This window comes from Pteropus vampyrus, unplaced genomic scaffold, assembly GCF_000151845.1.
Source record: "Pteropus vampyrus isolate Shadow unplaced genomic scaffold, Pvam_2.0 Scaffold598, whole genome shotgun sequence".
NCBI classification, from domain to species: domain Eukaryota; kingdom Metazoa; phylum Chordata; class Mammalia; order Chiroptera; family Pteropodidae; genus Pteropus; species Pteropus vampyrus.
In genome coordinates, this window is record NW_011889379.1 from 99,600 (window position 1) to 115,047 (window position 15,448).

The 15,448-nt window shown below is 37.5% G+C and overlaps 1 protein-coding gene across 1 annotated transcript in view; it reads left to right on the forward strand.

Annotated features, from left to right (window-relative positions):
• GARS (glycyl-tRNA synthetase) overlaps window positions 1–15,448 on the forward strand; it is a 44,514-nt gene that overhangs the window by 7,452 nt on the left and 21,614 nt on the right. The window contains exons 2-8 of the mRNA XM_011384611.2: window positions 995–1,096; window positions 1,845–1,947; window positions 3,321–3,462; window positions 4,658–4,746; window positions 5,140–5,216; window positions 10,464–10,609; window positions 12,670–12,819. Coding sequence (XP_011382913.1) covers window positions 995–1,096; window positions 1,845–1,947; window positions 3,321–3,462; window positions 4,658–4,746; window positions 5,140–5,216; window positions 10,464–10,609; window positions 12,670–12,819 — 809 coding nt within the window. The remainder of the gene's footprint in view (window positions 1–994; window positions 1,097–1,844; window positions 1,948–3,320; window positions 3,463–4,657; window positions 4,747–5,139; window positions 5,217–10,463; window positions 10,610–12,669; window positions 12,820–15,448) is intronic.

Genomic DNA, 15,448 nt, shown 5'->3' on the forward strand with positions numbered 1-15,448 from the left:
TACTTCATTTCCAGATGATTTGTGTGGTTCTTTTTTGAGTTCCCTGATTATTTTTGATAGTCTTTTGTTCTTCGTTCATGTCTTCGATTCTTATTTTTATTTTTAAAAAACATCTTAAGCATTTAAAAAGTATATTTGGTCCTTCTGAGACTTTTGGGGCATCTAATTCTGTTGTCATTTGTGTTGAGTTTCACTCACGGTGGCTCGTTTACCCGTGGGTTTTTAAATTTTGAGCTGAGTGTTTATTATTTTGGTGACATTAATCTGTAAAAATCCTAAAAGGCCTATGTGGAAGGCTTACTCCTTTATAAGGCAGTTACTTCTCTTGGGCACCCAAGGGCTCTGTCAGTTTGACCACTTTAATTTCTCTACTTGGAGTTTCCTGGACCATTTTGTTCGTTTTCTTTCCCAGATGACCTGTTCTGCCACATTATTGTAAGAGTGGGAATCAGTGTACAGGTGATAGGTTGTTGGAAATGAACAAAGTAATCTAGAGCAATTAGCAAGGAAAGAATTCCAACAACTAAGAAAAAGCCAGAGGAAGATGAGCCAGTAGAAGAAATGGCCAGAGAAGAAATGGCCAGAGAAATAGGTGGAAAATCAAGATAGTCATTTTTTCTAAGTAGAAAGGAGAGGATGGGCTATTTATTGGTTCTTCTGTGTTCTCAGTACTAATCTTGCTCTTTCCTAATTTTTATCACTGTTTTTGCTCCTTCTCTAACTGTCCCCTTCCCCCAAAGGAAAAAAAAAAACACCACACTAGTAACAATCCCTTAAACCCTTAGAGCGTAGTTATTTGTATACTTGTTTGTATATTCTGCTGGATTATAAACACTGAGGGCAGAGACCTTAAGTTATTCACAATGACCTCTCACATAATAAACATTTGAATTGCCTCATTCATAAACAGCTACCTTTTAAAAGGCATACTTAAAAACACATTCTTAACGACTTCTGAAATCAGTCCTGAATATAAATCCTCCTTCTTGGCTAGGGAGATCTTGTGAGAAAACTGAAAGAAGTTAAAGCACCCCAAGTAGACGTAGACAAAGCAGTCGCCGAGCTCAAAGCCCGGAAGAGGGTTCTGGAAGCAAAGGTGAGTGTTGGGATCCCAAAAGAGGAACGTAAGTAGGTATGGTATTGTTCATCTTTATTTAATATCTTTGGGTGGGAAAGACTTAGGAAAGTTCTAAACAAATGCCATTTGCTTTATCCCTATTTACCTAGAAAAATTTGCCTCGTTTCCTCTGCCTGGCAGACTCCTCATCCTGTCAACATGCAACTCAAAATGTCATCTTTTTTGTGACACCTTCCTGACCCCTACCTGCCCCTTCCCCCAGATCCTAGACTCAGTATGCTCAAAGGATTTCCCTAGAAGGCATTATACTTGCTCTTATAAATTTTCCTGTGACTGGAAATAATGGTTTTGTGTTTACAATTTTTTTTTCTTTTAAGGAAAAGGTCTGCCCACCTAATGCCTGTTCTCAAATATTTCAAACAATAAATTTCCTGTCACCAAACTGAAATAGTTTGGAGTTTTAAGTCACTATTTTGCTACAGTGATCCACTAAAAATTCAGATATTTCATACCAGCAGCTGCATCTAAGTAAGCTTAGTCTCGTAATCTTAGAAATGATCATATACATTCCTAAATAATTAAGTAAAGGTATCTTTTCTGTAACAAAAGGGGAAAAATATCCTAAGGTTTTTATTTTTTTAAGGGTACCAAATCTTGTCTGGTAAATTTTATGTTGAATTTTATTGAGGAATTAACTAAATTCACATAGATAAATTCCCACTCTTCCCTCCAATCACATTTTTTTCTATTTAAAACTCCCTTACAGGAGCTGGCATTACAACCCAAAGATGACATCGTAGACAGAGCAAAAATGGAAGATACCCTGAAGAGAAGGTTTTTCTACGATCAGGCTTTTGCTATTTATGGAGGTAGCGAATTAATGATAGAACAATTGTGTCGCTAGTGGCTTCGATATTGTTCTTACGTCAAAAATGTGGCTTGCCCCATTGATACCTAATTGCATGAGGTCTCATAAAGCAGAAAAGGATCGATGTTTTGCTTTCGTTTGTTTAGAATCAGCTGTTTGGTGTGAAATCTATTTTTATTTCCCTCTACCCTGCTTATTCTTGAAGACCACTTTTTCTCATTAGGGTGGAGGGAATTGTTGGGGGCCCACGTCTTAAGCATTTGATGTGTCCATATACAGCTGACCCTTGAAGATCAGTTGTGAACTGCACAGGTCCATGTGGAATTTTGTCAATAAATACTATAAATGTATTTTCTCCTTATGATTTTCTTAACATTTTCTTTTCTGTAGCTTATTTTATTGTAAGAATACATCGTATGATACATATAACATTACAAAATATGTTTTAATCGACCACTTATGTTTTTGGTAAGACTTCTAGTCAATAGTAGGCTATTAGTAGTTACGTTTTGGGTAGTTAAAAGTTATACACAGATTTTCGACTGCTTGGGGGTTGACACCCTTAACCCCTCGTGTTGTCCAGGCATCAGCTGTTCATATTAGATAGACTTCTTAAAATGCAGTGGAGGCTGGAGCGTTAGAGGGCCATTGTAGCACAGGCCGGCTGTACTGGGCACGTCCACACAAGGGCAGTGGTAAGCCAGAGTCCCTAGATTCTTCCTTCTGGCAACTGCCAGGAGAAAACATTCTCCAGAGGTATGTAAAGTTCTGCATCTTTCTGAATGCTATATAAGGGTACGTAGGTGAGTATAATTCACTGATGTAATGTAGAATGATATTTTTCATAGTCAACAGAGATCATTTAAATGGTATTAGACTTTTAGTACTTTGCCACCGAAGCTTGATTCCAGTTTGGCTAAGCAGATCTCTAAATGTTTAACTTCTTGAAGTTTAGATAGTGGTTCAAATACCCAAGAAGAAATTAGAGAATTGGGTGCTAAAATTTTAGATCATTGTTATCAGTCGATGCAACATATTATTTTCTAATTTCTATGGCAGAAAACTAGAATCTGTATTTTTATTCTGTTTCTTGTATACATGGAAGGACTTTTTTGCTTTTTTTCCCTAATCCTCCTCAAAAATCTTAATATGGAAGTAGTAAACAGAAACAGTAAAAGCTTTTTAATTTTACTTTCGTCAGCTAGTGGAGGTAAGGCTCTTCAGTACTGAGCGATTTGAATTGTTGATTTCAATATGCTTTTAGGGAGTGTGTGAATGAAGTCTTACAGGGATCAGGTCCTCACATCTCCTTGCTTTGGTTTGTTCAGACTGACACCGGGTAAAGTACACGTTTTCCTCATTCATATTTTATAGGTGTCAGTGGTCTGTATGACTTTGGGCCAGTTGGCTGTTCTCTGAAGAACAACATTATCCAGACCTGGAGGCAGCACTTTATCCAGGAGGAGCAGATCCTGGAGATTGATTGCACCATGCTCACTCCCGAGCCAGTTTTAAAGTAAGATTTGTACTTCGAGGGCTGAAATTCTTCTGATTACGAAAACTACCCCTGTCGGTTGTAAAAATCTAGAAAATAAAGGAAATACAGAACACATTCACCTACTATTCACAGAAAGCCATGCTAAAATTGTATTTTTCCTTCTGTCTTTCTTCTGTGTAAGTCCCTCTGTATGTATCAGCGTTAGCAGCACACTGCTTTTTTTCATGTGACATAGGTGGACATCTACTTACGTCATTAGTTTTCGAAAGCATTTTTAATAACAGCATAGTATTCTGTTGTATGGATGTCCCATAATTTATTTAGCTGGTGCCATATTGTAGGCAGTTAAATTGTTTCTGAGTTTTGACTGCACGGAACATCCCAATAGAGGAATTTTTGTGTATATGCCCATTTCCTTAGTAAAAATTCTTTGAAGTTCTGGGCAAAGATGTGTATACATTTTAAATTAGATACTACAATTTGAATTGAAGTTTCAGTGCAGACATTTAGATTATTCCTACCAACATTGTTGAAAGCAGAGCAGGATTTCTTGAATATAAAACTGAAAGAAGAATTCTTACCATTGTTTATCTCCTCACTTCATTTAATGTTGCCTGGGAAAGCTAATTTTTACTGTTTGCACCCTCTGGGCGATCTCTTAATAATTTCAGCCAATTAGGACAAGATGAATTTCTGATGATAGAACTAAAAGATCAGGACAACCTATTCTTTAGCTCCTTGCCCCACTAGTAGGAACTGTGTAGCAATCATAGCAGTGTCTATGTAGCTTCAGTGACAGAACTCTCAAGATTCAGTGTCTGTACTGAGGTATGATTCTTGGCTAGTCACATTTGCCGTGGTTTTGACCTTCGCTTAGATCACTAATACTAATAGGGTAGGCATGGATTAATGGATTCTGCAGAGTAGCACACAGACTCTCTGACAACTTGTGAAAACGTATAATCTAGTTCATGTCTTTTTTCCTATGGGAAGGAAGAATTTAGGGAGAGGATGGGAATAGATTTGAGGAAGAATTTTCTCTGGCATACGTTAATATCTACCATGGGCACATCATCGTAGATATGGATGCTTCCATCTTTCAGATTCACAGATATGAACTGTGGATAAACATAGAAGGGGGATTGTCATAAGGTAAAATCGATGTGTTAATTTGTATGAAAATGACAGATCGGCTTGGCATTTGTTAACTTAGGACCTCTGGCCACGTAGACAAATTTGCTGACTTCATGGTGAAAGATGTAAAAAATGGAGAGTGTTTTCGTGCTGACCATCTATTAAAAGGTATGATTCTTCATCTCAGATAAATAGTCTTTCAGGGAGGATCGATCAGAACAAAGGGTTTAGATTAAATCTTTCTCAGAAATTTTTAATTAAATTTTTTTGGGGAGTGGTATAACATACAAAGGCTAAGATGCACAGATCTTAAGTATACAGATTCAGTCCCTTATTAAAGAAAAAAGATATGTACAGATAATCAGGATTTCTAAGTCAGCAAAAGAATAAGACAATATATCATGACTTTCTTTGTAAAATCAACCAAAGGATTCATATAAATGGAAAATTTATTATCCTTGGATTCATTTCTTTTTAGGTAAAAATGAATTGTTTTGAAACTCAAAAACGCATTTTTTCCCCATTGACTGAAATTGACATGTACCAACACTGTTCTTGTAGCTCATTTACAGAAATTGATGTCTGATAAGAAGTGCTCTGCTGAGAAGAAATCAGAGATGGAAAGTGTCTTGGCTCAGGTGAGTACTTGGGAGATGCTATCACAGTAACACGGGTAGGTGCTGTCTGTCTTTCAGCATTTAGTGACTGTCAAATTCCACATTGTGCCGACCCTGGCCACAGTTGTGAAGAAACCAGGTTTACCTGTTTCTCTTAGCATCTCTTTTTGCATTTTTATTTTCTTCTCTCTCTGCCTTTGGTGGCTAACCTTGTATTTTCGTCAAAACTAGCAAGTCAGTGTAATAGGTATAAATTTGTTCTCTCTCCTTGGAAACCAGTTTTCTGGGTTTAATAGCAAAAACCAGAGGAGAGGCTAATGACGAATAGTGTCTGGTGTCGATGCAGAGGGTTGGGGGCGGGCGTCTTTATGAGTACTGTCTCATCAGCCAGTTGATCTGCTTCTGGTTGCTCTGTCCCTGACTGCACCCTATTATCCTTAGGGTAGACTGAAGTTTTGTAATTTCTGTAGACTGAAGTTTTGTAATTTCTATTTAAGTTGACAAATTTTAGGGGGAGACAAAAGAGACCATAGAGACAATCTATCATGACTTTTTCCAAGTGCAGGGATACCTTCTATATCAGAAGTAGTTCTTACTCTTTTTGTGGGTCACAGACCACTTGAAGAATTTGATGAAAACTATACGTCTTCACCCCAGGAGGATGCACATGTCCCCGTGTGTATGTTGCTGATTTCTCACCTCGTGTATCTGTTAATGCAAAGTCCATTTCTCCAACACCATATTTATCATGAGGTCCATCATGGCTCAATTCTTAAACTTTACTTCCTTGGGTAAAAAACAAACAAACAAACAACCAGTGCTGTATTTATGCGTATTTCCTTTACATCGATATATTAATGTCTAGGGCTCAGTGCAGGACTCCCTAACTCTTTCCTTTTTTTCTCCTAAGAACTTGCTGGATACTTTTCCACCGTTGCCCTAATTATTTTTTAACATTTTAATTTTTCTCTGTGATATCTAGCTTTCCAATATTAGCTGAGAAATTTTCTCCTTCCTCATTTAAATCTTCTTAATCTTCTTAATCTGGCAGTTTATTCGGGGACCTTGTGACGTATATTTTACTCCTTTCTTGAAGCTCATTGGTTTAGTATTGCTACTCATGATTCAGAAAATCACTTTTTGTGTTTTGACACTGTTGTAGCCTACACATTCATTTCTCATTTCCTTCCTTTTCCAAAGGCATAACCTTTATTAGAAAGAAGAAATGAAAAGTGCTTCTAATTACCTCTAAATTACTCTGTTTTCTCTTCACAATGTTAGGTTACTATGGTTTTGTGTGTTTGTGTTTTTGGTCATAACAGTTTTATTGATTTCCAAGTAAGTTGTCAGAAGCAGGAAGTAATTAGTTGACGTGTTAAGTCATATTTTGTAGTTTGAGCACTGACTTTGTGTTTCATCTCAGATACATGTTCTAGGTGAGCAGTCTGTTTTTTTGATTTGTTGTATCAGATCCATATACAGCTGTCAATATAATTTTCAGTGAAAAGTTAGGGACCCATGGAAATGGCCTAGTACTCATACATGGCCCCTGGATTCACGGCTGAAGTCCCATTTGTTTCTTGAGCGCACAGCATTTTCTGCACCTGTTAGAGCCTGTGATTCCTTTTCAGCTTCATGAAACATTCCTGTTTCTTTAAAAGGCACTGATTCACCCTCTGGAGTAGGAAGAACTTTATTCTTGTTATGTGGATTCAGTAGCTCAGAATGAATTCTGCTTCTCCTCTTTGATTCTGCTGACCCATCTCTGCATGTACCAGTGTGTAAGGTCATTCTTTAACTTTTTATTATGAGAAATTCAAAATATATAAAAATAGGAAATAGTATAAAAAATACTTAAGCACCCATCAGTGTGCTTCAGTGTTATCAAATTTTGTTGAATCTGTTCCCTACTCACTTTCCTCCCTTTCTTTATCCCTCAAGTTTCTTTGAAACGTATCTCAAACATCATTTTATTACATCTGTAAATATTTTATTATATTTATCTAAAAGAAAAATCCAAAAAAAAGAACCTCACCACCGTTATTTCGGTAAACATTAGTAATTTTTCATATTGTCACATATTTAGTCAGTGTTGACATTTCCTTGATTATCTTAAATGTTACCAATATTTTGTTTAAATTGGGATCCAGATAAAGTCCATACTTGGTGGTTAGTTGATATGTTTCTTAAATTTCTTTCAATCTATAAGTTATTCATCTCTTTTTTTCTTACATTTTCATTAAAAAAATTTTTTTTAAGTTGAGACATTTCTTTGTTTAGCGTTTTCTACTATCTGGATTTGGCCGATTGCATTATTTTAGTGATGTTCCACATGTTCCTTTGTTTCTATATTTCTTGTAATTTGGCAATTGGATCTAGAGGCTCGATTAGGTATTTTTGGCAAGATGCTAAGTGGTGTAATGTATTTTTGTTGGGTGGTATATAATACCTGGTCATCTCTTCTGTGAGGCGATCATTGTTTGGATCCATGAATTGATTAGGGTTTCAAATCATGATTTTGTCATTTTGTTATTCCTATTTTATTAGCTAGAATATTTCTATATTGAAAACCTCATTAACTCTCTGATTTCTGAGACACTGTTTAAGTGCTTCATTTCCACCCCCTTGCCTTTGTCTTTTTTTTTTAACCTGTTTTCAATTAGTTGGTTCCCTAGCATCCTTCAGAAATGCACAATGAGTTCCTGCCTGCCTCTTCCTCTCTCCCTTCCTTCTACAATTATAAACTTAATGGATTAAAACATTTGCTCTTTTTCAGTCAGTTGCAGTTGTTATCCATATTGATGGTCAAATTGTCTAATCATTGCCTACCAGTAGTTGTTTACTAGATTCTTTTGACACAATCTCAGTAATCTTTGATCACTTCTTCCTAGTATGACAAGATACTTCATGCTCATCTTGTACATTTCTTGTCCCAGACTTGTAATCAGCGATTTCTTCAAGGAGCCCTGGTAGTTATTAGTGGGAGTGCTATTAGTCATTGGTTCTAGACCTTTTAAGTGGACTGAGAAGGAATTGGTTTTTTGTTTTAAGATAAAATCATGATTAGGTCATATCGATACTTCTACTCAACATTAGGTGTGGGACTTTGCTTTAATTTATTAATTTTAAATCTGTATCTTCTTTACTCACACCAAAAATCCTAGTTCTCAGCAACACCAGCATCATTATCAATCTGCTTTGTCCCACATTGTGCACATGAATAGTCTCAGAATCACAGCACACTGCCATCAACAATGAATATGGAAACTAGTTTAAAATTTTACTTTTTATTTTTTATTTCCTTGGGAATACATCAGTATGTTAGTCTAATAACTTAAAAGTCACTTGGAGCCATTCTCTCTGAATAGTTGTCGCCAGCTGGATGTGCAGTTAGTTCATTGTTTTGGTTTAGTTTGAATTTTTAGAGTCTTATTTTTTGAAATTTAAGTTTATTGTATAGTTACAGCAAAAATTTTCATATCCAAAGTTAAACCTTCAAAACACTATATTAAAATACATCTAGTGTCTGTCGCTCTTCTCTCTACCCTATTCTCTTCCTATCACCATAGGTAACTTGATTTTTAACTTGGGGGGGTTGAAACTTTCTTTTAACTTTTTTTTTTTAATTGAATATAAACAAAGACATGTAAATATTGTATGCTCCCATTTCTAGGTAAATGGTAGCATTCAATACATCCTTTTCTCCAACTTGCTTTTTTCATATAACAAACTATCTCAGAGAATCCTCCAGAATAGGATATAGAGACACACCTCATTCCACTTTGTAGCTACGTAATTCTCCATGTGTAGATGGACCGGTTTACAGAACCTGTCTCCTGCTGATAGGCACAGTCTTTCCCATCTTCACCTTTACAAATAATTCTGCAGTGAGTAGCTTTGTGCATATCCTTTCATATTTTTGCTACTGTATCTTTGGGCTAGATTTCTGGAAGTGAAAATGCTTGATCAAAAGGTACCTGCAGATAAAATGTTGCTAGATATTGCTGAATTCTTCATCTCTGTGGGGTTTCGATTCCTGTCTATGTCCTTGGAATCTTTCCTTCCTGGCTTCTGTTTTCATCATGGCTTCAAGAATACAGAGAAAAACACTGTATCTTTCTTGAATTGCCTGGGGAGCAGAGATGTTCCATGTACTCTGACTCCCTCCTCAAGCATGGAGACCCACGGATGTTTATGGTGTTCATATCTTGGAACAGCTTCCTCATTGATCCAGCCTCCTGGGATACGGCGTTTAGTGACTTCCCCCAGGACTTCTACACAAATAGAGCCTAGAGGCTTCTTTTTTTTGTTGTTTTGTTGTTTTTTTAATTGTTCATTCCAATTTGGGACATGTTGATGTGAGTAGAATACCTTTCTGTGGAGTGACAATGTCAATTGGATTTATGAGGGGAGAAAATATAAATTGTAATAGTCACCTTTTATTGAGTAGGTGCTATGTTGCCAGCTCTGGGCCAAGTACTTTACATATGTTATTTAATCTTCATAGTAACCCTTTATAGTGAGGTAGGTCCTGTTCCTCCATTTTCCACATAAGCAAACTGAGGCTGGGAGAGGTTAGATAAGCACTTAATCCTGAGTGACAGAAGCCATTAGTGGTAGAATTGGGTGATTTACCAAGGTTTTTCTGACTCTGAAGCTTCAGTTCTTATGGCAGTGAGTTATTTATCTTAAGTTTTAAATGTTCTTTACTATTAGATGGTTTGTCATAGTCATTTGAAACTGGAGGTCATATATCATTGGGTTTGGAATTGATTATCAGTTTATAGAATGTGCAATATACTAGAAAATGCAGAGATGAATAAGACATAGCTTCTGCCTTCAAAAAGCTTAATGTCTTGTAGAAAAGGAAAGTTATATGTATATTTAATTAATAGACAGGGAAGTGTACCCAACTCTTAAATATGCACAGAGTGGTAAAATTCAACCTTGAAATTTATTTACATGATTTCAGATTCTTGCCAACCAATAACTATTATAATCGAGCAAAAGATATTTTACCTTATCTTTCATTGTGAAACGGTGAATGTGTGAGTTTTAGGTCAGTCTCAGAAAGATACTTCATTTCTCTGTTGGTAAAGGAAACGTAGGTAAACTGGTTATGGTTTTGCTGTGGCTATCTTGAAGGTTAAGTTAATTCTGACCTTATTTCAGGTGAGTTTTAACGATGGATAAGGTTTAATATATAATACTTACGCCTTGTTTTTTCTCAGTCTTTTACACTAATTATTTTCTTGGCACGTTCTTTAGCTTGATAACTATGGACAGCAGGAACTTGGGGATCTTTTTGTGAACTATAATGTAAAGTCCCCCATTACTGGAAATGATCTGTCTGCACCAGTATCTTTTAACTTAATGTTCAAGACCTTCATTGGGCCTGGAGGTAACATGCCTGGGTATGTATCACTTATTGTTTACATAACAGAGATTAAAATTGCTTATAATAAAAGGTAAATACAATATCAGTCAATAAGTAAAATTTTTGAAAAGTGATATGTAGAAAGTGCAGGTAAATAAGAGGAGAAATTGTGACAGACATAGTCTTAATTTTTATTTCCTCAGATTCTTTCTGAATATAATTTTGTAGTTTATATGTATTTTTTTGCCATAAACATAAAACTGCGATCCTCATAGTATGTAGCTATAGCTGCATAGTGTAAGAAAGACAGTTGAGGAATGACTTTGAAAGTCATTGAACTTACTGCTGAAGGAGACTTTAAAACCATCTGGTCTATATCAGCACTGTCCAGTAGAACGTTCTGCATTGATGGAAATGTCCTATTTCTGTGCTGTCCAATGTGGTAGCCAGTCGTGGCGCGGGCGGTGTGGGGTTAGCATAGCTGCCTTCCAGTGTGGTGCCACTTGTGGCTGTTGAGCACTGGAAATGGGCTAGTGCTTCTGAGGAATGCAACTTTTAAATTTATTTAATTTTAATTAAATTTAAGTAGACATGACTAGTTGCCCACCATAGTGGATAGCACTGGTTTTACCTTGTTGATTTAAAAGACATAGTTTTCACAGAGTAAAGAAAATGTGAAGAGTTTACAGATGATCCAGCCCTAGGCTCGATATTTCCAGATCCTTTGTCCACTGTTAACAAACTGAGCCAAAGTAGTCTGTTTCATGGCTTTGGGTATTTTTTGGTGGTCTCATTTTAAGGTAAGAGAGGGTAGGTTTTTGTAAGATGAAGCCAAAAAGATGTTTCTTGGAGTAGAAACTAAGGATAATAAAAATTGTGACCGAATGTATTACTGGAATTATTTTAATAAGACACAGGGTCGATTTGAGATAATTTGTGGAAAGAGGCCAAAGGTAAGCCTTTCATTTTGTTAATACATACAGAGTGTTATAAAATGAGCCAGATCCTGTGATCTATCATCTCGCTCCTAGGAGTTTTTCTAAGAAAATAATTCAAAAAGAAAGGAAGCAGTACTTGTCAAGGGTGGTGTGTATATATTAAAAGTAAAAGTAACCTATTTATCCAATAATTTGAGGATGGTTAAATAAATTATAGCAAAGTAGAACATTGCTATGTGAGTAGAATACTCTGCAGCTGTTAAATATGAGACATTTTTACAGTCATTTAGAAAATGGAAAAGTATAAAATAAAGAATACATAATTTTATACATTCTCCTTATAAGTTTGCATTTAAACTGTCGCCGTACTCATATCTGGGTAAAGTCTGGAAAGGACCACAAATAACCAAACAATGGGGTATGTTGGAGTGAGAAGAGGGTAAAATTTTATTGTTTTTTTTTTTCTTTTTTTTAAAGCTGTTTTCATGAAACATTTTTTAGTCGGCCGCTGGGAACACTTTCTTAGTTGTTTTGCACAGAATATTTTCTGTGAAATTCAGAAGAGGGACAATGGCTGTAAGAGTGTATTTGCTTTGCTATGTCTTTAAAATATGGAGAAATATTAAAAGAAACCTCAGGCTGCAAATGTAAAATACCAGAAAGAAGAGCTTGACGTGAAAAACCTCAAAAATTGCCTGGCTCGGTGTGATGAGTGAGCTCTGATGTTACATTTTTGCCCTAAACTGGTGTCTTTTTAGTGCCATAGTTACACTGTTAACGTGGGTTAACAGAAGTGTACTTAGGCATGGGTCTTATTTTCAAAAGGATCTAAAATTATCATCTACCTCCATGTAAATACTTAGAAGAATATCAGAGGTTTTAGGGACATTATGAGGGTGGTGTTTGACTCACTGGAGCGCTGAAATTAAAGGTCATTGCTAACAGATTGCCATACCGCTTACCTGGCACATTCTCTCAAACTGGCTGGAGAACGTTTGCCACTGGGGAAAATACCTGTTTCCAGAACTTAGTTTTAGGGCTTTTACAGCTTTGTGTAGAAATAGTATACTTAGGACTTTTAGGTTTCGTATCTAGAATTTCAGATTTGTTGGAAAACAATTTCTTTTTTTATAACAGACCGATGTGTTTAAATTTATAGGTACCTGAGACCAGAAACTGCACAGGGGATTTTCCTGAATTTCAAGCGACTTTTGGAATTCAACCAAGGAAAGTTGCCTTTTGCTGCTGCCCAGATTGGAAATTCTTTTAGAAATGAGATCTCCCCTCGATCTGGTCTGATCAGAGTCAGGTACTGCCCCTGTTATTCTTCTGGTAAAATTAGTGAATTGGAAATTAAAGCTGGCTATTTTGAGACAGTTCTGCTTCATTCTTACATAATTATGTATATGTTCTTGTCCTAGAAAAAAAAGCCTGTTTTATGTTTGTATCTTCAAATGTAATCTCAAGGATGATGGGCAGTTTCGAGTAAAGTGAATTTGAAGGGAAAGAAAGGGAGGGCGAAAAGGTGCTTTAAGTTTCTCACCTGTTCATCATGTGTTTTGAGGATGGCAAGATCTTGACTGTCTGAACCACGGTAGCTTCTGGCCATGATGATGTGTGTAAGTGTAGCGTGAGCTGGGGATGGGGCGATGCTTCTGACAGGAGGATCATTCTAGGTGTCTTGGGAAAACAGCATTGCTGGAGTTGGGGTGGGGTGTCTCAGTAACCAGTGGTGTTCCTCCAGATATTTAGGGGGGCCTGTATGACAAAAGGGCCAGCTAGCAAGCTAACCCCTACCTACTGTAGTTTAGACACTCACTTGCCTCCATTCTGATACTCTTACCTTGTCAGATGCATCCAGGAACGTGTGGGAAGACATACTGACGCTGTTTAGTTAATGTTTTTCTTTAGAAACTTATTATGACCAACCTGTTTATGACTTAAGCTTTTTGTGATTTCTATACATTTTCTTGCTGATATCATCTGCTAGGGCAGTAGATTCCACATAAAATATAGGATATGTTGGCAAACTTCCGCAGCCGCATCACCCCGCTTGTTTCCTGTCGTCTTTTCCTACTTGCTGTGATTGCAGGCTTCAGTCATAGCGTATCCCAGCCACTGACTGCATCAGAGCATCCAGCCATCTGCCTACTCGTGTTAGTCCCCATGACGCTGTTTGAGGAAATGCCCCTCTGTTCTGACCTCACTCCATATTTAGGCCTATCGCCTCTTCGGCCTTACAGTCTAGAAAGGGGAGACCGATGGAGGAAAGTGTTGGTACAACTTAGAGAAATGGGGTGGGGAGGACCCCTCTGGGCCTTTATGAAGAAAGAAGAGATAGTCAGAAACTTGAACCAGGTATTATGACAATGAAAATCTTGTCAGATTTGAGTCTGTTTTATTTTCCAATATCTGTTTTTTTTTCCTGTTGTTTTTTGGCTTCCCCTCTGGTCCAGTAGTGTCTGCACGCTTGCTTTCAAAATACTGAGGAAGGCGTGTGAGACTGATCTCGTCTAAAGCCAGTGTTCTGGAGAAGATTTACAAGTAGAGTAGCTGTTGCAGGATTATAAAGGACTGTGAAGTAAGGTGAAACCTAGGGCCTATGGATGAAGAAGTGGCACACAGGAAATCCAGCTCCGATCTGAGCAACACTCCAGGTGCTAACTGGTGAAAGGACCTCGGAGCTTCCTGACATTGTATTTTTTGGTCATTTTTATTTCATAGCGTCTTGTCTGGATTTTGTTACGTGCCTCTGCAAGATCCTAACTAGAAGCACACTATTCTCCCATGAGTCAGTATCCCCATCATTTTTATTCCAGGGTAGGGCTAGGATTTGCTTGTTTTGGTGTTATGATTTCTTCTTGATGACATAGAGTTATCAAATGATCAGTTTTTGTATAGCTATGATTCCTTTTGTTTAGGTTGGGAGTAGGTTGCCATCATATGAAATTTTCCTTTGTTTTCTCCCTCTTTAATTCCCGCCCCCCCATCACACACACTTCCACCCCCGCCCTACGGATGTTGCCATTTCCCCTTAAGGACTGGATCTGAAGGTGGGGTGTCTCCTCCCACACACTCGTAGCCCCTGGGGTATGGTCCGTGGCTCCACCTGGGGTACAAACCCAGGACCTTCTGCACGTAAAGCAGACGTGCTATCCACTACAGTATGGAGCCACCCCTGAAATTTTCAAAATTTTATTTTGATTGGCTGGTTCTGTCTTCTAAGCCTTGTTAAGTAGCAAAAATTCAACTGAGTGAATTTTAAAGATCTAATTGGCTTTATTGAATGATTCATGAATTGGGCAGCATTCCATCTAGCAAACAGAAAAGAGCTCCAAAGGGTTGTGCAGAATGGAAGGTTTTTAAAGCCAGAAAAGGGGTGGTGAAAGGAGATTATTAGCAAAGAACACGTTGTTTCAGGCAAGGCCGCCCTCCTTAGGGGAGTGGAACGGGCCTACTAGACCTCACTAGTGCTGACCAGGTAATTCCAGGTTGATGGGTTAAAAGTTACATTTCTAAGAGAGGCTGTAATTAGTTTATATACTAAGCTTGGTTTCCTGTCATGGGGCTTAGCACAAGTGATTCCATTTTGGGCTTGTTGCTTCATTTTAATAGGCTGTGTGTATTTTAGTTCTCCGCAGCTCCAGCTTCAGTCTCTGAACTCAAAGACAAGAGACAGCTGGTAAAATCAGTGTCAGCACTGATTTCCATCTCCTGTCTATGAGCTGGGAAGATTTGACAGAACAGATGCGAAGACTTTGGCAGCAGATTATTTTGGGAATCTGGACAAGGCCCTTATTTCGATCTGCTCTGCATTTAGATGTTCTGCTGCCTTCAGCCCCATTACGAGCTTGTGAGGGCAGATACCACTCCTCTTCTCTGTCTCATATTTCTGTGCACACAGAAGATGTTGTTGAAAGACAAGTAAGATCGGTGCT